This window comes from Chanodichthys erythropterus, chromosome 14 (assembly GCF_024489055.1).
Source record: "Chanodichthys erythropterus isolate Z2021 chromosome 14, ASM2448905v1, whole genome shotgun sequence".
In the NCBI taxonomy this organism is placed as follows: Eukaryota; Metazoa; Chordata; class Actinopteri; order Cypriniformes; family Xenocyprididae; genus Chanodichthys; species Chanodichthys erythropterus.
The window spans coordinates 24,557,326-24,582,339 of record NC_090234.1 but is presented as its reverse complement, the minus strand read 5'-3'; the positions used below and the strand labels follow the sequence as shown (position 1 = coordinate 24,582,339).

The 25,014-nt window shown below is 36.1% G+C and overlaps 4 protein-coding genes across 9 annotated transcripts; 3 read left to right on the top strand and 1 right to left on the bottom strand.

Annotated features, from left to right (window-relative positions):
- Positions 1-1,581: 1,581 nt before the first annotated feature.
- crygm2e (crystallin, gamma M2e) lies at positions 1,582-7,997 on the bottom strand. Of its 5 annotated transcripts, none has more exons than XM_067410121.1 (3): positions 7,989-7,997; positions 1,958-2,200; positions 1,582-1,854 (listed from the first exon to the last, which is right to left on the bottom strand). In XM_067410121.1, the coding sequence occupies exons 1-3, from the start codon at positions 7,995-7,997 to the stop codon at positions 1,582-1,584; spliced, it is 525 nt and encodes a 174-aa protein (XP_067266222.1). The 5 variants fall into 5 exon arrangements, with proteins under 5 accessions (XP_067266222.1, XP_067266220.1, XP_067266223.1 ...); XM_067410119.1 differs by lacking the exon at positions 7,989-7,997 and adding an exon at positions 6,214-6,225; XM_067410122.1 differs by lacking the exon at positions 7,989-7,997 and adding an exon at positions 2,361-2,369.
- On the top strand, positions 3,621-4,366 carry LOC137036121 (gamma-crystallin M2-like). The gene is made up of 3 exons (XM_067410116.1): positions 3,621-3,650; positions 3,770-4,012; positions 4,094-4,366. Exons 1-3 carry the CDS (start codon positions 3,621-3,623, stop codon positions 4,364-4,366), a joined length of 546 nt encoding a protein of 181 aa, XP_067266217.1.
- Positions 7,998-10,779: 2,782 nt separating the features above from the next.
- On the top strand, positions 10,780-11,782 carry LOC137035369 (gamma-crystallin M2-like). The gene is made up of 3 exons (XM_067408572.1): positions 10,780-10,791; positions 11,002-11,244; positions 11,510-11,782. The coding sequence occupies exons 1-3, from the start codon at positions 10,780-10,782 to the stop codon at positions 11,780-11,782; spliced, it is 528 nt and encodes a 175-aa protein (XP_067264673.1).
- An 8,122-nt stretch (positions 11,783-19,904) lies between these two features.
- crygmxl1 (crystallin, gamma MX, like 1) lies at positions 19,905-21,118 on the top strand. 2 transcript variants are annotated; one of them, XM_067408573.1, is made up of 3 exons: positions 19,905-19,919; positions 20,498-20,740; positions 20,849-21,118. In XM_067408573.1, the coding sequence occupies exons 1-3, from the start codon at positions 19,905-19,907 to the stop codon at positions 21,116-21,118; spliced, it is 528 nt and encodes a 175-aa protein (XP_067264674.1). The 2 variants fall into 2 exon arrangements, with proteins under 2 accessions (XP_067264674.1, XP_067264675.1); XM_067408574.1 differs by lacking the exon at positions 19,905-19,919 and adding an exon at positions 20,343-20,351.
- The last annotated feature ends 3,896 nt before the right edge of the window (positions 21,119-25,014 follow it).

Sequence of the window (25,014 nt, the reverse complement as noted above, 5' to 3'; positions counted from 1 at the left end):
AATGTAGCACACACTACAAGACAGAAATGCAAAAAGAGATGGAATATAATGAGCTTTCTCTAACCTCATTCAAAAGCACCAACCCTTAAGAAAAAAAATCAGTACCTTCAAGTCAAACAAGTGGGCACATGGAAGCACAGGAAAATAAGACTTTTTAGAGTACAGTTTAAGGATTCTGCAGCAACCGGATGATTTTTTTTTTTACTTATACTTTAAAATATCAAGTGAGCAAGAGCAAGGCTGCTACGCTGATCTGAGTGCTTGCTGTTGGAGAGGTCAGAGTTTGCCAGGTGACTCGGTCTACTGGGAAAAAGGCCAGCATGCTCTTGTTTCTTCTTCTCCATTTAGTTCTCAACTAAGCCCTGTGAACTCCAAGGGAGTTTACCTTCTGATCCCTAAACTGTAAATGATGACAGTCATCAGCACTAGACAGGGCTCTGTGTTTGATTTTATACTGACACCTAGAGGCCAAACATGACAGGACATGGAAATGCCAGATGCAGTCATTTTGTCAGTCTATCGATTCTTAATTAGTAAGTGTGACTTTTCAACAAGAGGGTGATATATTTGGACAAAACGTCACACCTACCAACATCACTGACAATAAGTTTATTTCAAGTCAGCTAGCCACCTTGTTCTTGTAAATAAATATTTGCCTAGCAACTATATTTTTGAAACATAGTTATGATTTAGTTATGATTACATTCATGTTTTATAGTGACACCAACCAAAATATTGTTTCCCCATACTCCATTTTGAGGTTTTCATAAACCGACATCAACAATTTATTTATTATTTCTTTTAAATCTCGTGGCTAAACTGCAGAAGCTTTATGGTGCAACTTCACAAAACTCGCGCAAATACTCCAAATACTCTTTTTCACCCGTTTATCCCTTTAACTTTCTACTGATATCTACTGATGCATAAAGTTTCCTTTTTAACTGCTGCTACTTCACACTAGAGTTTATCTTCTTTTTCCCAATTTTTTGTCTCATACTACACAAAAAATCATTGCCATTAATCATTGCCTTCAATTTCTACACATTTTCTTGCTTTGTGGTAGTGTGCTTGCATTTGAAGTGAGCTCTTTCCCTAACTGTCTCAGATGCAGCAGTGTCTTCAACAGAGGCGATAGCCATTGTTTTACATTGCTCATCCTGCCATCTTCCCTAGGCTTAGAGGTTGGGATCTGCCTGTCACTACAGTATGTTTTATTGCTCCAATAGAAATTGGACATTGGAAATTCTTTGGACATTTAATTTTTCTTTTTCTTCTTTTAGTTTGGATATTTTTTATATTCTTTTTATGTTTTGTAAAGCACATTGAGCCAAAGAAACATAATAAGTACAATCACAGTTGTTTTGTTATTTCTATTTGCAGATCTGTCAAAATGCAAGATGTAAATGGTCATATGACGGCAGGCACCATGAGCTCCATAAACAAAATAGCCTTTTGGTTTTGTTCAAAAGCAGTCATTTTCTTTCACTTTACTGAGAAAAAACTACTGAATGCAGCTTAAATTTAGGGACTGGTTCAACTGTACTTTATTGGAGTACCACCAAAATTTGCGCTATCTACATTTTAAAAATAAGAATCATTGATACGCTTCATGCTCATGAATCTCATGCCACCCATGTTGCTGAAGCTCCTGTACTCTCCAGGCCTGAAGTACCACATCCTGCCTCTGTAGTGGGGCTGCTCATACATGAGCCAGTGGCCGTCCATCACATGACAGGACTGGCAGTGAGACATGCGATAACGGTCCATGATGTTGTCACAGTCATCCATCATCTCGTACATCTGACCCATGAAGTTATCCCTCTCGTAAATCCTCATTCTGAAGGATCCTCTGTGCTGCAAAGGTATGAACAGAAACATACAATTTGTGCTAAATTGTTATAAGAGCATTTAGTGAACAGCTCTACTAGGAGTAAAGTTATATGTATTATGCTCTTACCATGGGGATCATACGGCAAGATCTGATACAGTCATTCATGCCAAACATAGACATGTAGTCAGCATAGTCACCCCTCCTGAAGAAATACTGATTTCCCATGTAGTTGGGACGGTCATACATCATCCAGCATCCGCTCTCTATTCTACAAGAGTGACAGCGGCTCAGGTAGGAGGACATGTCAGCACAGTCGCCCATACACTCATAAGAGCGACCCTGGAAGTTCCTGTCCTCGTAGAAGATTATCTATTTTGGAACACAAGAGAAACAATGAGACACTTAAATGATTAAAAGCAGGATCCCAAAGATGTACTATTGTTTTTATTTTTAAGTATCAGTAGTACTTACCCTGCCCATGATGGTAGTGGTAGTCTTTTAGAGCACTTTCGGACTGGTACACTGACACTCTGCTCATGTTAACCCTTACATTTATACCTGCCCAAACCTAAAGAATATGTGCCTCCTATTGTGAAAACTCCTGACAAAGCAGCATGGTATAGAGGCCCATGGAAAGCTAAAGTGCTTTTGTAATAAGTAAAATATAACTGAATCTCTTGTTTCTAGGTGTATCAGTCTTAAGTAGCCTGTAGATGGGTTTGCATCTTGGTGTTTCTTTTGTATTGAACGAACAATCAAGTGAGCCTACAGTCACATGAGATGTAAGTAGGTGAGCCATTTCTTCCTCTACCAATCCATGTATTCACCAATAATCTTTTTCCTTGTAAAATAACTCTCTTTACATCTCATCAGAGCTAGTAGATCAACTTGACAAGATTCCAAGCAAATACGGGTATAGATAAAAAGAAAGAAATTTTCTTTCCCTGATACACAAGTCTGTTGAGGGTGTTCATTACTATGCCTAAGAGTAGGTCTTTAAAACCTGTTTTAAATATTTAATCTTAAAAATTATATATATATATATATTATATATTATATATACTGTACTGTATGTTTTATATATATGTAAACTGAAGAAAATAAAGGTGACAGTAAAAAGTAAAAAGGTTTTAAAAGATGTAAACCACAAAATAACATAAGGGACAAAATCATTCAAAGTAATTGAGCACATATGTTTAAACAGAAAACCAGTTATAACAGCCAACTTGTGATCTTCTTACCATAATCATTAGCTTTTCATTAGCTTAGTGGGAAGAGAAAAATCAGCGTTTTTGACAGAGAATTTAAATTAGAATTTTAATTTTAAAAAGTTATTTTTTAACCTAACATGTTTGCAAAAATACATTTAAAAATTTAAAATAAACTCAAACTAATTACCTTGACAAAACTTATTGTTCTGCATCTCGATATGTTTAAACATTACTTTAAATGTTATAAAATTATAGTACTTTTAACAGATCGATTTAGATTTTTTTTTTTTTACACTGTATTTGACAAACAAAAATAATTTTTGAAAAACTATTTTAAAATGAAAAAACATTTTTTTTTTTACTGTGGTGTGTATATAACCTGTAAGTTCAGTCAAAATTGTCCACAATGAATGCACTCTAAATGCTTCTATACTGGTGTGCTGAGTCAGGAGGTTGTCCTCAATCTCAATAGCAAGCACACAGTTTTATTCAGTTCGCTTGGGTATAAAAGTAAGGGTGAGACCTGCCAGGAGGACAGACCAGTGTAAACGGAAGAGCATCCAATAATTAAATAAAAAATGACTACATCCGGCATGAGCATGTGCAGGGTAAGTAATCACAGGAAAAAAACGACAAAATACCTTTTTCTTTCTCTCTCTAGAATAATGCAACATTTACTGAAATGCATGCATAGCTCAGAATTCCTAGTAACCTCTTATCTTTTCAGGCCATCTTCTATGAGGACAGGAACTTCCAGGGTCGCTCTTATGAGTGCACGAGCGACTGTGCCGACATGTCCCCCTACCTGAGCCGCTGTCACTCTTGCAGAGTGGAGAGCGGGTGCTTCATGATGTACGATCGTCCCAACTACATGGGAAATCAGTATTTCTTTAGAAGGGGCGAGTATGCTGATTACATGTCTATGTTTGGCATGAACGACTGCATCAGATCTTGCCGTATGATCCCTATGGTAAGAGAACAATACATATTTCACAAAATGCTCTTATAACAGTTTAGCACAATTTTTAAATTTCTGTTTACACATTTGCAGCACAGGGGAGCCTTCAGAATGAGGATCTACGAGAGGGAGAACTTCATGGGTCAGATGTACGAGATGATGGATGACTGTGACAGCATCATGGACCGTTACCGCATGTCTCACTGCCAGTCCTGTCATGTGATGGACGGCCACTGGCTCATGTATGAGCAGCCCCACTACAGAGGCAGGATGTGGTACTTCAGGCCTGGAGAGTACAGGAGCTTCAGCAACATGGGTGGCATGAGATTCATGAGCATGAGGCGCATCAATGATTCCTTCTATTAAAAAGTAAATTGTATTAATACAAGTGTTATGTGACAATAAAGCACTTCTGAACTACTCTCTTAAAATATCTTTTAGTTTTTAAGTATAGTGAAACGAAATATAGTAAAACATTATCAGCACCATCGCCTGTGAGTGCTTGAGTGCTAGGTTGAAAACAGCGTCATTTATTAGTCAAAAAAATTGACTTTTATAATATTTCTAACAACTTTAGAGATCCTTTGTATGAAATTATGGATCACTCACTGTAGTCATATTGTTTGGTTGATGCAGAACTCAAAGAATTTGACTTAAGAATCTGTGTTCCACTCTAATTGAATCTTCATTCACCTTGGGTCGAGCAATCTTCAAACTTTCAGCTTGATAAAAAGTACTGAATGGATTTTCTGTATACAAAATGGTTGATCTATAAAATGCCAATGAATTTGACATGAAGTAAACAGACAGTGTAGCTGTATCTTGGTAATGCTTTCACCAATTGAAAAAAAAAATTTGTAAGTGTCACCATTACCAACATTTGCAGACAGTAGAGCAAAATAAGCATGACTATGAAAATGTGTAAATATATATGTAATAGAATTAGTTAATTATAGCTTAAAATAACTAATATTCAATTATCTAAGTTTTTAAAGTTGTAACAATTCAAGCAGAGTTTTCCCAGTTTCCCTTAACAGATGGCAACTACATCAAAGTTCACTGAAAATTTACCACCTCTGACCACATCTCACACAGTCAGTCAGTATACATATTGTATTCATATTATATTAGCAGTCAAGTGCTCTGCATGTGACATTATATCACAGTCATGTCAAAAAGCGGGGTGAAAACCCATAAACTTAAATTATTTCAGAATAATTAAAAGGAATATTTTATTCTGCCCAAGCTCTATCAACAGATTTGCTGGAAAATATTACCACAGAAAATTACTGACCAGAGTTTATGTCACACACCTGGGCTCCATTTCTGTAGAATAGGCTGTGACCTCAACAGGTCTGGTTCTGGGGCAGATGTGGCCTTTGGCACTGGATCAAGAGCTATAGCAGGCATGGTAGCTGGGTCATAAACTTGGGCATGGTCAAAAAAAAAAAAAAAACCTACAATACAGACCCATGGCCGTAAGATCCATACTCTGGACTTATAGACCCACACAAGGCGTGCAGTAATCGTAGCTGGAGCAGCAAATCTCAGGAGAAGGAGAGTGCTCTGAGGTTGAAGCATAAAGTGGAACAGCAGTGGCTGTGATTACAACAGGTTCTGACACATGGTCCGATAAGACAAGAAAAAGACAAAAATGCAGACTCTAGACAGCCAGAAAGTCATGCACACAAGCTGGAAGAGTTGCAGGCCCAAGAGTATGAACCAGAAAAACCATAACATGAATGAGAGCTGTTATGACAAGAACACAAACCATAATTCATGTTTTTTTGGATTCTTGTATTGCTTTGTTAAATTAAGAGACACAATCATAGTTCTCACCAATACTGTAGGCAAATAAAAACAAGACCAAAAAATAGATATGAGAGGGTACTTAAAGGTACAATTTGTGATATTTTTTTCCGCTAGAGGTCGCTAGAAGCCTATTCAAAACAAAGGCGTAGTTTGATGACGTAAAGTTTTAGAGTGGAAACTTGGGACATGTGGTCTCCATCTCAACGGACGGTGCAAAAGAATAGGGATTGGAGTCTGGAAGAACTCATGTTCGTGGATGCGATTATTAACGTTACTGTAGTATGAAGTAGAGCAGGACCGAGTGTTGCGGGAGCTGAACGAGGAGCTGGAGCGATTGATCAACACACGCCTCACGAGCAGCGGAACTTTTATTATGACACAGTCGCCGGCGCCGCTTCCGCTTTTCCGGTCATGAGTTTACGGGAGCTTTACTTGTCGACAGAACCAGCGGCAGATGGTAAACAGTAATTATGTTCCATAAATAATTAACACAATCCACCATAAAACGTGCAAGAAGTAAATAAGGAACTGCTTGAAGCAAGCTAGTGGTTTGCTGGACACTAGACTCTACTTCCGCATTTGTCCACGGCACTGTTGTCATGTGGTTTCTACGTCAGTAAAGGCGGTAACAAAGGTAACTGCGTCATTGACAGGCGACTGCACTGCCCCGTGTCACTGTTTAGAATGGGAATTTTCACATGATTTACAGGTAGTTGAAAACATTAGAGATATTGTTAGTAATCAGCTGGACAAAATATATAACACTAGCCTAGTGGTTTTTGGATATTTTACTGCAAAAATTTTACAAATTGTACCTTTAAAAAACAAAAATGACTCATGTCATTACCAATCAGTCAGTTCTCAAAAGATTTGAATGAAACCTAGATTCGACCAGAAGACAGAAATATTCTCCAACTTCACTTCAAAAGGTTTTTTTTTTAAAAAAGTAGAAAAAAATGTAATAATATATAACACGTTTAAAATTGAAGCACTAATTGATCAGCAAAAACTGTAGTAGTACCAATCTTTCATTTGAAAGGCACATTTCTAGCCTCCGTAAAACTGCATTCTTAAAAATATATCTAAATTACGACATATGCTCTCAATGACAAATGTGGAACAGTTAGTTCGTGCATTCATGACCTCAAGACTAGATTATTGTAATGCTCTACTGGGTTGTTGCCCCGTACACTTAATAAACAAACCCCATCTGGATCAGATCTGTCAACACTGCATTAGCTCTGCATTAAACATGGTATACATTTTAAAATCTTGCTCCCCATTACTTGAGCGAGCTCTTAATTAGGGATGTCCAGATCCGATCATGTGATCGGAAATCGGGCCCGATCAAGTGGTTTCAGACTCGATCGGAATCGGACGTTACCTCCCGATCAGGACTCGGATATGTATTAGGGGTGCAACGGTTCTCGGTAAAAAAAAAATCGAACCGTACCGTATGGTGTTTAAAATAGCAACGTGGAAAACGGACAGAGTTCAAATAATGTACGTTTCAGTCGATGGATGCGCAAAACGTTACAACAACGATAATCAGAAAGCGTGGACAAAACAGTCACTCTTTGTAAACTGTTAACTGCGAGTGCCGTCTGCTCTAATGTCCAGTCATTTACGCCGTCATCACCCGGGTGTTGATACAGGTGAGACCTGAACAGCACACGTTGCTATCTGTGTTTAAACTAACTCATTTAAGCCTTGCTGATTTAAACCTTCAAGAACAAGACGCGAAAGAGAACTCGCACGCGCTGTGAGAAGATTTGTGTGCGCTCATCCGAAGCGCGCACACGCTTATTCCAGTCAGCGCGCAAATACTGAGTTCTCTTTCAAGTCTTGCGCTTCAGCAGACAAATTCATACAAAAATTATTTAAAAATGCCCGTCCTAGCGAGAATCCTAGCAAACATAGTCGGTTATGTCTTAAGTGAACGTATATTAGTCGAGAAAGACAGCGCATGTGGAACAGTATATGTACTGGATTGTGCATGTCTTAAAGGGGAAAAAACTATTCCTGCTGCCTGTTTTTAATGTTAAATAAAACAACAAATAACAAAGAAATCACTCACTGCTCTTGACTGAATAGTTTTTGTAACTTCAATAATGATTAATCTTTATTTATTTTATACAGTAAAGATAATATGCAGTGATATTTTATATTTGATTACTTTATCCATTTTCTGTTTGTGAAAACGACTGTTAGATACCTGAAAAACATGAAAAGCACTCTTCCTGGATCTGTTTTTTCGCTCTTCTTTATTCTTTTTCATGTATTATAGAAGTATCGGATCGGGACTCGGTATCGGTAGATACTCAAAATCAAATGACTCGGACTCGGACTCAAGGGCAAAAAAACGTGATCGGGACATCCCTACTCTTAATGCATTATAGTCTTTCACGTCTATTCCAATCTCAAATTCTGGTCAGTTAATAATACCTAGAATATCAAAATCAACTGCAAGTGGTAGATCATTTTCCTATTTAGCACCCAAACTATGTTATAGTCTTCCTAGCATTGTTTGGGTAACTGACACACTCTGTGAGTTTAATCTGGACTAAAAACACATCTCTAACCTGGCATACACTGCCCTGGTTTTGGACAATATAAGCATAAATCCTTAGCATTTTTTGGTGCAAATACATTAAAGTAACTTGACATTATCATTGAAGACCAGCAATAATTTTCATTTTGATTACATAATAATGGCAATATATACATGTCAATGTCAGACATGCCCCTTTGCTAGCTGTGATGCCTGGTTACTGGTTTAAAATTGGCCCAGGTTTGTAAAAGATTTTTGGGTCAGCACACCTTAAGAGCTTTAACAATTGATTGCCAATTAAGTTTAGAATACAATGAACCAATTAGAACCCAGTTTAGGTCAGATAGCTGCTAATGGTGGATATTTTGATGAATTGATTTTTTTTTTTTTTTTTTTTTTTTATGTATAAACTGTTTATGTAATAAAATATGTTTTCGTAGTTTGTGTAGTCCCTTATCAGTGCAAAATGATCACAAATTAAAAAGGATTAATGCCAATATTGTCCAAAACCCCACTTTTCTAGGGTGTTTCCAAACTTTTGGAGGGCAGTGTATATTATCTATTTTCAAACAAGTTAAATGATTGTTAGGCTGCATAAATTAGGTCAACCGGAACCGGGAACACTTCCCAAAACCCATCGCCATGGGTGTTTCAACCAGATGGAACTGGATAAAATATTTTGAATGCTCTGAGATTGGCTTCGATCCCAATCTGACTTCTGAATTGTAACGCCACTTGAATCATAATCTTACAGCGTCCGATGGTTGGCTAGAGGAGAACTGGCCCCCCAACTCAGCCTGGTTTCTCCAAAGGTTTTTTTTCTCCATTCTGTCACCTGATGGAGTTTGGGTTCCTTGCCACTGTCGCCTTTGGCTTGCTTAGTTGGTGACACCTACTATTCAACAATATCATACAGATGAATATATATAGATGAAATCCACTAAATGAATAACTGATGCTTTTTACAATGGAACTAAACCAATTGAACTGACTCAAGCTAAACAATGACACTATTTTCCTCTAGAGCTACTGCACAGCTGAAACAAACTTTGTTGCATAATTTTACTGTTATCACTGTAAAGCTGCTTTGAAACAATCTGTATTGTAAAAAGCGCTATATAAATAAAGGTGACTTGACTAGTAAATTTATATCCATGTCTCTCCCTCTCTTTGTAAAATATTACATATACCATGTCAACAAGATCAACAGCACCAATCAATTCTCAGAACTGCAAACTATCAAATGTTCTACTTTCTAAAGGTTGAAACCTCTAAATTCTATGGACAAATTTCAAACATTTGATTAGGTGCTTTCTTAAAAGCAATATCAGAATTTCAATATCTGCTATAAGAGTTCTAGCAACAGTCACTTCTATCACTGTTGCAAGCTAAAAGAAAAAAAAATTGTATTAAAGTTAATTCAATATTAATGGTTGCTATCATTTTTACTATGTTGATAAAAAAAAAAATGGTTATAAAAATTGTATAGACATGAAATGTTATGCAGCATTACACTGCACCAACACCAAGCCTGCAAACTATCAAATGTTCTACTTTCTGAAGGCTGAAAACTCTAAGTTCTATGGACAAATTTTAAGTATTCTAAATTCCTCTAAATTCTATGGACAAATTTTAAATATTTGATTAGGTGCTCTCTTAAAAGCAATATCAGAATTTCAATATCTGCTATAAGAGTTCTAGCATCAGTCACTCCTAACACTGTTGCAAGCTAAAAGAAAAAATAATGTTGTATTAAAGTCAGTTGAATATTCATGGTTGCTATAATTTTTCCTACGTTGATAAAAAAAAAAAAATGGTAATAAAAATTTTATAGACATGAAATGTTATTCAGCATTACATTGCATTACCACCAAGCCTCAGATGAATTGGAAAAAAAATCAGTCAAAATAAGTAAAAAGAAAAACATATGATTTGGTATCCAATGCAACCATACATTTAAGGAAAATATATTTAAAAAAAAAAGAAGTTTACCAAAAGTTCAAAGTGAAAAATGTAGTGACATACAGTAACTTGGAATAATGTTTTAAAAGCAAACAATGGTTTATGTAGTTTACATTAAATTGAAACAATGATAAAAAAAAAAAATTGTTAACTTCCTCCACAAGCCCAAGTTACACAACCATATTTGGTTTGAGCTTTATTTTGGCTGTTTAAAATGCTTTCTTGTCATTGGAATTGCTTTACAAGCAGAAATTTCTAATATTCTCCACAACAAGGCTTGAAATAATAACCCTTTCAGGTCTGTAGTACCAAACTGTACCACTCACTACACCATGCAGCTGACTAAGGCCAATTTAAACAATAGGAATACAAATTCTTTGGGAGTCCATATAGTATAAATAAGGCAGCAGGCTGTCGTTACAGTAGCAAGTTTGGAATAACCACAACCGCAATCATGCACGGAAAGGTAAGCCTTAAATATTCTTATCTTAAAACATCATTAAAAACATGATTTATTTACTTTTCTGATTTATAATGGTGTCTCAGCACAAATTGATAAAGAGAAAAAAAAAAAAACTAGTTTTGAAGAGTCAAATGGATTGTGTTAAGTGACGTTTAATATAGTATTGATAAATAGTAATTAAGTTAATTCTGAACATAATTTTTTTTGTCACAGGTCATCTTCTACGAGGACAGGAACTTCCAGGGTCGCTCTTATGAGTGCATGAGCGACTGTGCTGACATGTCCTCCTACCTGAGCCGCTGTCACTCTTGCAGAATAGAGAGTGGATGCTGGATGATGTATGACCGTCCCAACTACATGGGAAATCAGTATTTCTTCAGAAGGGGCGAGTACGCTGATTACATGTCTATGTTTGGCATGAGTGACTGCATCAGGTCTTGCCGTTCAATCCCTATGGTGAGTTCCATGAATATTTTACATTTGTAAAAACTTAAAATATATATATATTATATATTATATACTATATATTATATATATATACAGCTATGGAAAAAATTAAGAGACCACTTAACATTGATTTCTGAACTTGGAGTGGTCTCTTAATTTTTTCCATAGCTGTATATATTAAAATACTTTTTAAATCATTTTGCACAAAAAGCATAGACAATACTTTTAGAATGCAAATTCATTAAAACTAATGAACCTAACTTTTTCACTACAGTACAGGGGATCCTACAGAATGAGGATCTACGAGAGGGAGAACTTCATGGGTCAGATGTACGAGTTGACAGATGACTGTGACAGCATCATGGACCGTTACCGCATGTCTCACTGCCAGTCCTGTCATGTGATGGACGGCCACTGGCTCATGTATGAGCAGCCCCACTACAGAGGCAGGATGTGGTACTTCAGGCCTGGAGAGTACAGGAGCTTCAGCAATATGGGTGGCATGAGATTCATGAGCATGAGGCGTATCATGGACTCCTGGTATTAATGTTCAAATGTTTCAATAAAATAACTTCTATATAAGGCTAAACATTGTGTTTTGAACAATCTTTAATGCCAATATTTCATTTGTATTAATGAGTAATCCACATAAAAATATTCTATGGATTAAATTAAACTTGAAAATAACATAAAACTAAAAATAATATTATTAACAAAAATGTCAGATTTCTTACAACACAACTGTCTGACCAATGGCTTGCATGATCAAGCAAGACATAAAAGTTGAACCCAGCTGAAGAATATTTATTAAAACAGTTCTGTGATTAACTATGGATCAATGCTTACATGACTTCTAAAACATTAACACATTCAAGTAAACAGGACTGCCTAGAGGGCAGCACTCTGACAGGTTTAGAAAATGAAGACCAGGGTTGGGAAAAATTAAAATGTAAAAACTTGAATTAAGATATTAACCTTTTACAGAATTTGTACTAACAGTGAAATTCAAGAACATTTCCAGTATTTTCAAACAGTGGCAGCCTGTGCTTTTCAAAGGTGAGTTAGCTATAGACTATAATAGACTATAATTATTATAAATTTACGTAATAAAAATTAAGTAAATTTGGCGATTTCATTGCAATTTAATGGACCCTTCGCTAAGCCCCGCCCTCCTTAGTTACTGTTGCTACGCCTGTAAAGCTTTTGCGTCTGGCAAGTCATTTACATGATGTATGCACCGGTGTCAGACATTTTCAAGGAGATAATTAGTCATTTTTGGCGAACAGGTGAAATTATCTGAGAGAGCAAGACAAAAGGGACTGCAGTGTGCATTCGAGGGATATATCCACGACATAATATGCAACCGATTAGAAAATAATTTGATCAAAATTGAAGCTAAAGCTCCCAGCGCAAGCAGCAGCCGCCTCATACGCGGACCATTCAAATGGGAAACACACAATTTATTGAGGAAAAGCTTTGTTCATCCACAGCAGGTTAAGTGAAATCTGTGAAAATATCCTAATAATTATAAATCAAACAGCTTATCCATAAGTCTTGTGGAATAAACACAAGAAGTTAGCCTGACCACTTTGCAATGATAACATTCTACCGCTTATATTTTTAGCACACCAGGCTAAAGTAACTCCGTCTTGCCTTTAATAATTTAATTTCACGTTCAAATATATGCATTATGAACAAAAAACGTCATTATTTCCAAGCAATGATGTGCTGAGTTAGCTAGCTAGCTAACCTACTCATCAGACTGTCCTACCTGGGCTTACTGTACCCTATATGCATACATCAATATTACATCATTGTTGTCATGATAAATAACACAAAATTACGGTATATGCATTATTGTAAGGGTAGGTTTAGTGTTGGGGTAGGTGTAGATGTTAATAAAGCCATAGACCACGTTAATATCATTCTGGAAGCACTATCTGATGGGTAACGTTAGCATTTTTCAGATTTTGCTAAAGTTACCTACTGTTTCAATGGGAGGTAGCAAAATCTGACAGGGTAGCACAAATTGTCATAACACCGGCATTTCTCCCCTTGGGTTTTAGGTTTCGGGAAGGGAAAAAAAAATTCCACCACCCCGTCCATACTTTTAGGATACCGGGTATCAGGTTAACACAATCCATAGGCACAACGCTTCGGCATGTTCCCTCGCTCGAAAGCTTGACAGACCTCCCGCGCCTAGTAACAGTTGCTAAACCACGATTGGCCTGTGGCAGTTTTCGGGCGTGGCTTAGCGAAGGGTCAATTACATAAAACCATAAAAAGTCTCCACCAACGCCCAAGTAAACTGTATACAAATTTCGTGCCATGTTCTGTTTTGTAACTTCACACATCAAGTTGTGAAGTAAGTTGTCTCAATTCAAACGAGCCAACACACAAAATAACAATGCATAGATCTTGAGAAAATCCCCATAGAGTGACATTACATGCTGCTTAGCTAAAGTTATTGGACTTCCGCGATCCGATCACATTACAATCATGACACAGTGTTTTCCAACGTCATTTGAAAGTTCGTCATTTGGAGCACGATTGGATTGGATTGGATTGATCGCTCAGATTGACAGGTCTTGATTTACTGTGCCCAGCTGAAACAGCGCTGGAAGATCATCGCTTATTAACCAAGGTCTTATTATTTCTTGCTTAGTTGGGGACACTTAATATTCAACAATATTATGCCTGCATTGACACCACTGTATGCAAACTGAACTGAGCTGGACAATGACATCACTGTTTTCTCCACAGCTGCTTTACAGATAAATAACTACGTTAATAACTTTATTACAATGAAAATGAATCAACACTAAACTTACTTAACCTGGACAATGACATTATTTTCTTCTAGAGCTGCTATAGAGCCAAAACAATCTTTGTTGCATTATTTTCCTGTTATCACTGTAAAGCTGCTTTAAAACAGTCTGTATTTTAAAAAGCACTTTATTTATAAAGGTGACTTGACTTGATTGAAAGGTCAATGTTCAATTGAAAATGAGATCAGTGTTTCCCATTATTTACGGCCTCAGTTTCATAGTGAACGGAAAATATTTTATGCTTCTCATAATAACATAACAGGTCTCGAACATGACAAAGCATATGTCAAACAAACTAAAGTCAAAAATCACGATATGGCTTAGTGCCCTTATGAAATCCCAAAAGGCTGCGTATTATAGTCTGCTGCACTGCATGTTTCAAAGCGAAGTGCACTCTTCACATGCCCTTAATAAAATACGTTTATTCAAGTGTGCTATTGGTACACTTCTTTTAAACTAAAAATAAGAAAGTATACTTTCAGTCTACTTTTTATGTACTTCTCAGAAATATACTTAAAATTGCAATTAAGTATACTTGACTGGTACTCACAGAAAAGCGTACGTATATTTGGCCTATACGTGTACTCAATCTTTTGTAAAGGAAATAACCAGTTTAAAGACAGTAAAGGAAATAACCAGTGGCAGACACAAGGTCAAATCAAACAGCACGTGGTTTCTGGGTTCAGATTCTGAAAGTGCTAATGAGGATGAGTGGCATGTGAAGCTACCAATGAATGGCACTTCTGTAAAGTTCAAGATTGATACTGGTGCAGATATCACAGTCATATCTAAACAAACATTCCTGAACCTACCTAGTCACCCTCAACTTGCCAGAACACTTGCAGACATCAGGAGTCCGGATGGCATACTGGACTGGATCGGCAAATTCTTAGCCTGTATGGAAAGAAAAGGACAAACCGTCAGTTACTGGACATAAAGGCCCATATACTAATAATCTCCTTCAGATGCTGCCAAAGAAACTGCTAGGCCGCTACCAAGTCCAAATGACTATGAACAAGTCAGAAGGAAGGACAAACCAACCAAACAGGCATACCAGTACTTCTACAACTGACGCTACTCAGCATGCAGTTTACCTGACTTACATACAAGACAAAGAGTGAAAGTCAAGTTGGATGGAGAAAAAAGATGGAAAACATCAGCAACAGTCATCGGAAAAGCTCATGAACCCAGTTCATACAATGTACAGACAAAGGAAGGTACAATCTCTCGTCGGAATTGGAGACACATCGAGAGTGTTCCAGAGACACTAGAAACACCTGAAACACGCCAGACAGATTGTACATGGAAACAGTGAATTAACTGATGTTAACAGTGAATTAACTCTCTTGAGACTGATATGAAACTCTATGAATGGGTCTAGTACCCCACCTCCCATCACACCACACACACGTACACTCACCTGCAAATGAACCCTTGCTGGTAGAGAGGTAAAACAGCCTGCAAAGTTTAAGGACTATGTATTGGGGTAGGTGTTAATAACTATCATGCTGATGTAAAGTGTTTCTTTGCATGTTTTAAGGTCAAGGAAAAAATGTGAATTAATGAATGCCATAACGTTTTGTTTATTGACAGGTTACGTTAAACAGATTGACTGTTCTAAACAATTGATATTGTTCTATATCTGTTGCATGATTATAAAAGTAATTTGCCTCTTTCTGTGTTCCAGAGAAAAAAATGATGATGAGGCAGCATAACTTTAAAAACAAGCCATTTCAGTTTCACAAAATATGGGATTCTTTTCTCTCCCAGAGTTTGTGTTGGACACTGTAGGATGGCCTCCATGGTATTATAGGGATGTAATTGAGCTGAACATGGATATTACTGCGTGCCTTGAACTGCTTAATCACATATTTGTTTTGTTTTTTTCTCTTTATGGGTCTTTTATTTATTTTACTATTAATATAATTATTATTTTTGTCCTTTCCTGGTAAATGCTCTACTCTCGATTGTGACAGATTGTTTTACTACAACCCCTCTCTGAAGACAAATGAAGATGAATGTTAAGAAATACAACATTGGATTTTAATAATGTATTAGAAAATGCTGAAATAAACATGAACTAAGATTTATAAATGCTGTAGAATTATTGTTAATTCTTAGTTCATGTTAAAGCTGCTGTCCTCTAGCGGTTAATAAACAGAACTGCGCGCATCTTGCGGAGGAACATTCTAGCCGGAGCTACTTTTCTCCGTGTATGTCTATGGCGAGTCACGCAGTTACTGTGATACTCTGCGGCGAGTCCTACCAGTCCGATCTGAAATAGTCTGAATATAAACACTTATTATAAGTGTACCATAATGATTCAGGATAAGACAAAAACACGGTTTGGAAAATGGGTTCATGTTGTACATTTTTATTATATATTTTTTGTACATTTTGAACACAAAAAAAGTTGTGGACTGCAGCTTTAAATAAAGTAGTTAAGTAATGTCAAATAAGGAAAACTTATTGTAAAGTGTTACCAAAATAGTAAACTACTAGAAAACCTACAAGTTCACTTGTAGTACAGATGCAATACAAATGAGAAATGTAGCTGTGAACTAGTTGTGCACTTACAGTTTACTACTGTTACACTTATAGTACACTTAAACATATACTTTATATAACAAAGTGGGCCAATTTAGTAATAGTGAAATAGTGAAACCGTACACTTACAAATATACTACTAGTAAATTGATTTGAGTATACTTACTACATAAAGTATATAAAATTTAAAGTATAACACTAACATATGAATACTGAAAGCTAAAAAAAAAAAACTTACATTTTGATTTCAGAGGGACTTTTAGTATAATTAATAAAATGAAATATCCTTTTTCGTAAGGGTGATCAGCACATGATCCCGTGTTTGCAGCATTATATGGCCGATTTCAAAATACTGCTTCAGGAAGCTTTCTAGCTTTATGAATCAGTGTGTCGAAACATCTGTTCGGATCGCCAAAGTCACGTGATTTCAGCAGTTTGGCGGTTTGACACATGATCCGAATCATGATTCGACACACTGATATCACTATATAAGTGGTTATTTTTTTTTTTTTTTGGCACACCAAAAATATTCTCATTGCTTTATAATATTATAAATGAACCACTGTACTCACATGAACTGATTATAATATGTTTTTAGTACCTTTATGGATCTTGAGAGAGGAAATGTCATTGCTCCCTATGCAAGCCTCACGGAGCCATCGAATTTCAACTAAAATTTGTGTTTTAATTTCAAACTCTTAATTTGTGTTCCGAAGATTAACGAAGATCTTACGGGTGTGGAACGGCATGAAGGTGAGTAATAAATGACATTATTTTCATTTTTGGGTGAACTAACCCTTTAATTTAAAGGTGCCCTAGAATTAAATATTGAATTTACCTTGGCATAGTTGAATAACAAGAGTTCAGTACATGGAAAAGACATACTGAGTTTCAAACTCCATTGTTTCCTCCTTCTTAAATAAATCTCATTTGTTTAAAAGACCTCCGAATAACAGGCGAATCTCAACATGACACCGACGTACGTAACAGTCTGGGTGTACGCCTCCAATATTTGCATATGTAAGCAAGCAAGGACAATAGCGAAAAATGGCAGATGGAGCAATAATAACTGACATGAATCCATGATAACATGATATTTTTAGTGATATTTGTAAATTGTCTAAATTTTTCGTTAGCATGTTGCTAATATACTGTTAAATGTGGTTAAAGTTACCATCGTTTCTTACTGTATTCACGGAGACAAGAGCCGTCGCTATTTTCAGTTTTTAAACACTTGCAGTCTGTATAATTCATAAACACAACTTCATTCTTTATAAATCTCTCCAAAAGTGTGTAACGTTAGCTTTAGCCACGTAGCATACTATCAAACTCATTCAGAATCAAATGTAAACATCCAAATAAATACTATACTCACATGATCCGATGTATGCATGCAGCATGCATGACGAACATCTTGTAAAGATCCATTTTGAGGGTTATATTAGCTGTGTAAACTGTGTTTATGCTGTTCAAGGCAAGCGCGAGCTCCGGGGGAGGGGGAGCACGATAATTTAAAGGGGCCGCAACCTATATATCGGTGCATAGTTAATAATGCCCCAAAATAGGCAGTTAAAAAAATGAATTAAAATCTTTTGGGTATTTTGAGCTGAATCTTCACAGACACATTCAGGGGACACCTTAGACTTATATTACATCTTTTAAAAAGAAGTTCTAGGGCACCTTTAATACGCTACTCCACATACGAAGAACAGACATACCAGCTAGTAACTAACCTGATGCACACATATCTGAAGCGGACTGATAGGTCTGAAACGAAGGTAAAGGCACATGGAAATAAACAGGAAATCTGCCCCAATGGCTGTCTATGAGAGCGCGCTGCAGTTCCATTTTTCACCATAGATTTACATTGGAAATTTGTGGGGCGCTGTAGAGCTGGGGAAGGCTGTGAGACCGGCTGCCCCACTTAATATCATAAATACATGCCTGCTGAATCCATGCACTACGTTTTAATATATCCTGCTCACTTTACGACTTAAAATAGTTGAACACATTTATAATTTATTATTAATTCAGTGTATATATGTTTGGATGAATATTTTGGTGGCTCTGCCCCACCTGCCTATACAGACGAACCGCGGCTGATCAGAATATTCCTGTTCTGCACTTTTCAAGGAAAAACAATATAATTTTAGGTCAGTGGGCCTCACCTCACAAACTCTAGGCTTTGAATAGACTTGTGCCGATATTCGGTAATGCGATAAATCGCGATAATGAATATACACGACATTGTAATCGCGGGCACTTCAGAATACCGTAAATAATTTATTACCAATTATTAATTTTTATAAGGATATTAAGAATACTTTACCCATCAATCGTATAAAATGCACAACACCGCTGTATTCTGCGTCAAAAGGACACGCGCTCAGATGTAAACAATCCCAACGTGCACGAGAAACACACGACGGAAACAATGAAGGAGACGAGCTGAATGACAGTGCGCGTTCACTCTCTGACAGCAGAGGGCGCTGATGGAACAGCAGCGTGCAGCGGTTACCACGGAAACCGTACAAACAAAGTAACTGCGCTAGTGAAGTTTTTAAAATTCTTCAAACAGCCATTCATTTTTTTGTAATCTCAGTGTTGTTCATCACAGCACCAAATACTGAATACTTAAAAAAGACTTAAAAGGATATTTATTTTCAAACCTAAACATTTTTATATTTTAATCTGGACTACAACATGCCCTAATGATTAGAAATGTTCTGATTATTTGTTATTGTTCAGTGTTATTGTACAGCTTCATTAGTTAACATGTTAATTCATTATCACTAAACTGACAATAAAAATTCTTAAAGTATTAATTATTATTAATTAATGTTTAATTAATAAATAAAAAAAAAAAATACCAATGATCAGTTGGGTTCCTAGCTATTGCTCAATCTTAGTTAATGCATTAAATAGAGTAAAGTGTTAGCTGTTGTTCTTTATAGCCTAATTCTTTTGCATTTTAATCTGTTTGAAAATTTCAGTCAGTTGTTTTTGTTTCATTACAAAAAGAGTTCTTAAACCTGTTAAACTGACAAAAATTGTTTTGCAACTTATTTTAATATTGTGATAATATCGTGATAAAAGCTTTATCAATTAATCGCAACATGAAAATTTGATACCGTCACATGCCTAGCTTTGAATGGTAACATTTAGTGGTTTCTATGTCATACTTACTTAGTCAGGCATTGTACAACAGGCTAACATATTCTTCGTGTGTTTAGCAAGGTATAAAAGAGAAGAAAAAAAATATTTGAACTTGCAATCCTGAGACAAATCGAAACAATGACTACGGGCAAAGTAAATTCAATCTAAATCTGATATACAGATTTATTTTAATTTTAGACTGTGGTCAATAGTGTATTGTTGTTTACTACAGTTTTTCATTTAAGATTATCTTGTATGAGGACAGGAACTTCAAAGTCACTCATTATTTTGTATTTATCATGCAATACATCAGAATCACAATTCAAACTTTCATGAACAAGGGGTTAATTAGCAGCACTGTTGTCTTCCACAAGGTGACAAAAAAATAATTTGGTCTGCTACCAAATGATACAAATTCCTATTGTTCTTCATCAGCTGACCACTCTTTCAATAAAGCAAAAAGCTGACATCTGAAGTTAATTGATGTCACTGACAATGTCTCTTTTCCTAAAGTATATAAAAGGATACCAGTAGCCCTCTCTCAGTACTGAACTGGGACAACACTGATTCAATACAATGGGGAAGGTGAGGCTTTTGTATATCTTTGTCTCACTGAATATTTGCAATGTTAATAAACAATGTGCCCAAATGCTGGAAGGGGGTGTTTTAGCTGTGTGTGTGAATGCAACAACAAAAACAACATAAAATAAAACAACAAAAATCTATTACAGATCATCTTCTATGAAGACAAGAACTTCCAGGGAAGTTCCTACGAGTGCAGCAGTGACTGCACTGACCTTCACTCTCATTTCAGACGTTGTAACTCTATTCGGGTTGAAAGTGGAAACTGGATGGTATATGAGCGGCCACACTTTATGGGTTACCAGTACTTTCTGCGCCAGGGCGAGTATGCTGACTACCAACGGTGGATGGGTTTTAATGATTGTGTCAGATCCTGTCGAATGATACCCCAAGTGAGCACTCCACTTTTACTTAAAGTTCTAAATCTTACAGTATGCTTGGCCTATACATTTTAGCATTACAGTTAATGATGTTTAAATAAATGTTTTTTCACCCCATAGCACCAGGGATCCTACAAAATGATAATCTACGAACGTTCAGACTTTGGTGGTCAGATGATGGAGTTCACTGATGACTGTCCATCCCTTTATGACCGCTTCCATTACAATGATATCCATTCTTGCAATGTTCAAGATGGATACTGGATCTTTTATGAGCACCCTAATTTCAGAGGCAGACAATACCTCCTGAGACCTGGCGAATACAGAAGGTACAATGACTGGGGTGCCATGAGCTCAAGAGTTGGTTCTATTAGACGTATTACCTTCTAAAAATGAAAGGCAAGAAGATTTGGAATGAAAGAAACTATACAATAAACCTTCTCTTTTCTGACATTAATATTGGAATATAAAATAAAATAAACATGTTTTTAAGATGTGACCCAAATGTGTACATTTAAATTTATTTAGGCTATATGATCCTCCTGCTGCAATTCCAGATGCCAATCAGTTTTTAAAAAAAAAAACGGGGCAGTTGGTTCAAATACTTTAAAGTACACGTAAAATCAAAATTGACCTTATTTATTTTGTTAGTTGAAATTGCTAATTTTGTGGTGAATAATTCATCCCTGCAAGTCAATCGAAACACAAAAAAAATTTGTTTGGCTTCGTAATATTTAATCAAAAACTTGGAAATGCGTCACAACAATGGAGAAAAGTCGTTTGCAACTTCCGGTTCACTGGGACTTTAAGAATATTTTGACATCAGTTGTGTTTTAAGGAATAGTAGATATTAGTTTCTGTCCTATTTACTGAATACAAAGCTGTAACTATTTATTGTATTTTACCATTCTTCTTATGTTTTGTCAGAATGTACTTTGACTCTGCATATAGTTGATGTCTAGAAACTGCAAATCATTTTTGTAAAGTAAATGTTGGTAAAACAACCTGTTCTCATTTCTAATTTATTCTCAAATAAAGCAGAGTTTATGAAAAGAAATACTGTATTATTTACAGCACTCTCCACAGGAACACATCCAAAGCAGCAACTCCATGACAAAATGAAAAACACAAGGACAAGATTCAGAGGAACATGAAAACGTTGGATAAATGGAAACACAGAAAGCTGTCCGATTAAAGGAGCCATGGGGGCTATTACTGTCACTGACAGTAAAAATCAGTGCAGTCATGTATTGTTTTTTGTATATGTAACTTAATAGAAAAGAACACCAAAAGTCTTCACCTGGTACTGACCTCTTGCCTGTTCCTCGCCAAAAGCCTCCACCCGTCAAACACACTCTCATAAGAAAACTAGTCTCTAGTGACTTCTATACTCATCAACAAACATTCTAACTTTGCTCAGGTCTGTACTGAAAGTCTCTACTGATACAAATCTCTACAATAGTCTCTACTGCCGACATGTCATAAGACATTTATAGGTAACTTTAACCATAAATGAATCATGTCCATCAGTTTCATCCACTAAGTTTATGTGCAGATGAGGTCACCACTGTGACCATATTGTAGAAAAGCACACAAAATAAACAGTGTGAACTCTTTAAAGCGGAACTCAGTAAGATTTGTGAAGCTCCCCCTACAGGTTCCTTCAGTGAATCACACTGTCGTAAATACTCCAAGCGCAGCTCTGGACTACAACGAATACAACGCTCACCAGTGCAGTAGTCTTGCAAATACAGTACAAGAAATCTCGATGGAGGTGGGTAATTTTCGAAATTGTCTTATAAAGTCATAATATATACATTGTTTTTGAATTACCGTAAAGCATTTTGTCACTCTCGCGTGAACGTGAACATGAGACAAGATTGTGTCGGGTCGGCGCAGCTCAACTTGCAAGTGCTGTTTTCTGGCGTAGACGTGCCAGAGGGGGTTAGCGCACACCTCAAACACACCACTACAAGTAATTTAACCATCGTAAGGACTATTTATGAAGGTAAAAAAAGTGACTTAGTTCTGCTTTAATGCTGAAATAGATAAACACTGAATAGATAGGTCTTTAGAAGACAGTAAAACTATCCACCACTAAAATAAAAAAATAAAAAGACAATTGGACAATGAATAAAAATTATAGATTTGTTTTTCTTCCTGTACATTATAAAAAAATCTCAATCCATTCTGTATGTATCTGTAAACAATTATTTATAAAATCTATTTGCACTATTTCTAAATTTGATGTCATTCCATCAGGAATTACACATAAACACACCAATTAAAACATCTTCCTTTTCACCTCTCCTTTTGACTGTTTTTGCTGGATCATTTTTATTTGTTTCATAGTTCACAAGACAGTGTCCTTCACAATGACACAACCCATCAACCAAATGGAAGTACCAGTTTTAAAACATGGTCTGTCAATATAAAAAGCTTTCAACACTAGCATATTCTTTAACTCCTATTTGGGAATGCCATTAAGAAAAGTATTATTGCATAAAATATTTGGTGGATTGCCACATCAAAAACACATCTTCCCATTTGAAATTAAATATATCACTGAAAAGATGTATAATAATGCATACATTTTATGCAATTTTTTTTTTTTTTTTTTTTGACATTTCCACTGTTGATAAGAAAAAAGGTTTTTTCCAAGTCCAGCAAAATGTTTGAACACCAGAGGGAGTAGTAAACATAGGTTTAAATCATCACAGGTACAGAGGTACTTTTTTTTTCTTGCGCTTTAATGAACAATACTTTGTTAAATTTTACACAAAAAATAAATAAATAAATTGATTTGTTTGTTTCAGAAGCAAAAAAAAAGCAATTTTTTGTTTAAAGTGTCATGAGAGTACTGAATCATGAACACAATATTGTCTATTGAACTGAATCATGGCACATGTATGGTTACACCTATTAAAAGACAATCATATTAAGACTTTCAAGTGGCATATGCAAAAATGTATAACAGATCGTCTTACCTAGCAACGAGAAAGCCCCTTTTCTGTAATTAGTTGGCTTTTATTGCAAGATGATCATTTTCAAGTAGGAATCAATTAAATATCTGGAGAAAAAAATGTTATTCAAAATAAATCATATTTATTTTTCAAATGTGTATGCTCATTGTGTGGCCACACACTTGAAGATTTGAAGCCCAATTTTGAGCCCGATTTGCACCCCGCAAATAATTTTTTTTCCAAAAAATCCTCTATTGTGTGGTGTCATTGAGATTATTTAACTGATCCCGATCGTCCTCGATTTCAAATCATAAAGATCAAACATGCTTGATATTTACGACTCTTGATCGGGCTGCCTCTGATGTGATACCAGCGATAGCCAATGAGAATGAGTAAGCGTCATCTATACCGGATGTTGGGTGCTTCTTTAATTAAAACTTGGCAGCCACAAACATGCCACGAAAGTGAGATCTCTTGTCACTGTGAAATCGTCCCTGCAATCAACAGGCATGTGGTCTCACAGTCCAGTTGAATCAAAGTCAATATTAATGTCAAAGACAGCCCAATAAAGAATTTTTAATAACATTGTCATCTGTACAAAGAAAAAACTTTTCTGTTTTTAGTACATCTTTGTCATGTAAACATATCTTTAGTGTTAGTTTTTTTCTTGCTGCTGAAATTGTGTTAGCTGTGGCAAAATTAGCATGGGAAATGTGGTCAGGTGATGCTGATAACTTGATGATGAAGAGGATGTCATCATCTAGTGGTCTAATCCTAGTGTTTTTTGTTTGTTTGTTTGTTTGATCATGTAGATGTAATGCAGTTAATTTCAACTTAATAATAGTCTGTTATAGAATTGTGGCATTGTGGCATGAAGTATGTCACCATTGTTGAGATTTATATTTCTACATAAGGGGGTCTATAGTTGGAAAGATGCTTGAGAAGCCCTGCAGTGGTCAACCGGAAGCTTTCACCTGCACACCCACTGAAGCTAAGCATGGTTGAACCTGGTCTAGCAGATATAGCAAAATATAGCTAAAATTATTCACTGTTTCAAAGCATTTGAAACACTACACACTGGTGACCCCTGCTGGTCAGAACAAAAACTTTCACCAAAGGTGCATGAAAACACACAAAAAAATAATAAAATAAAAATCGATAAATAGAATAATAATAATAAAACACTAATCCATGCATCACCAGAAGTGTATTTTCACAACACATTTTACAAAAAATATATGTTCAGAGATTAACATTTGCTCTATATAAACCCTCTGGATTCTACTCGCACCCCCTCCGAGTGGGACCTCCGGCATAAGCGGG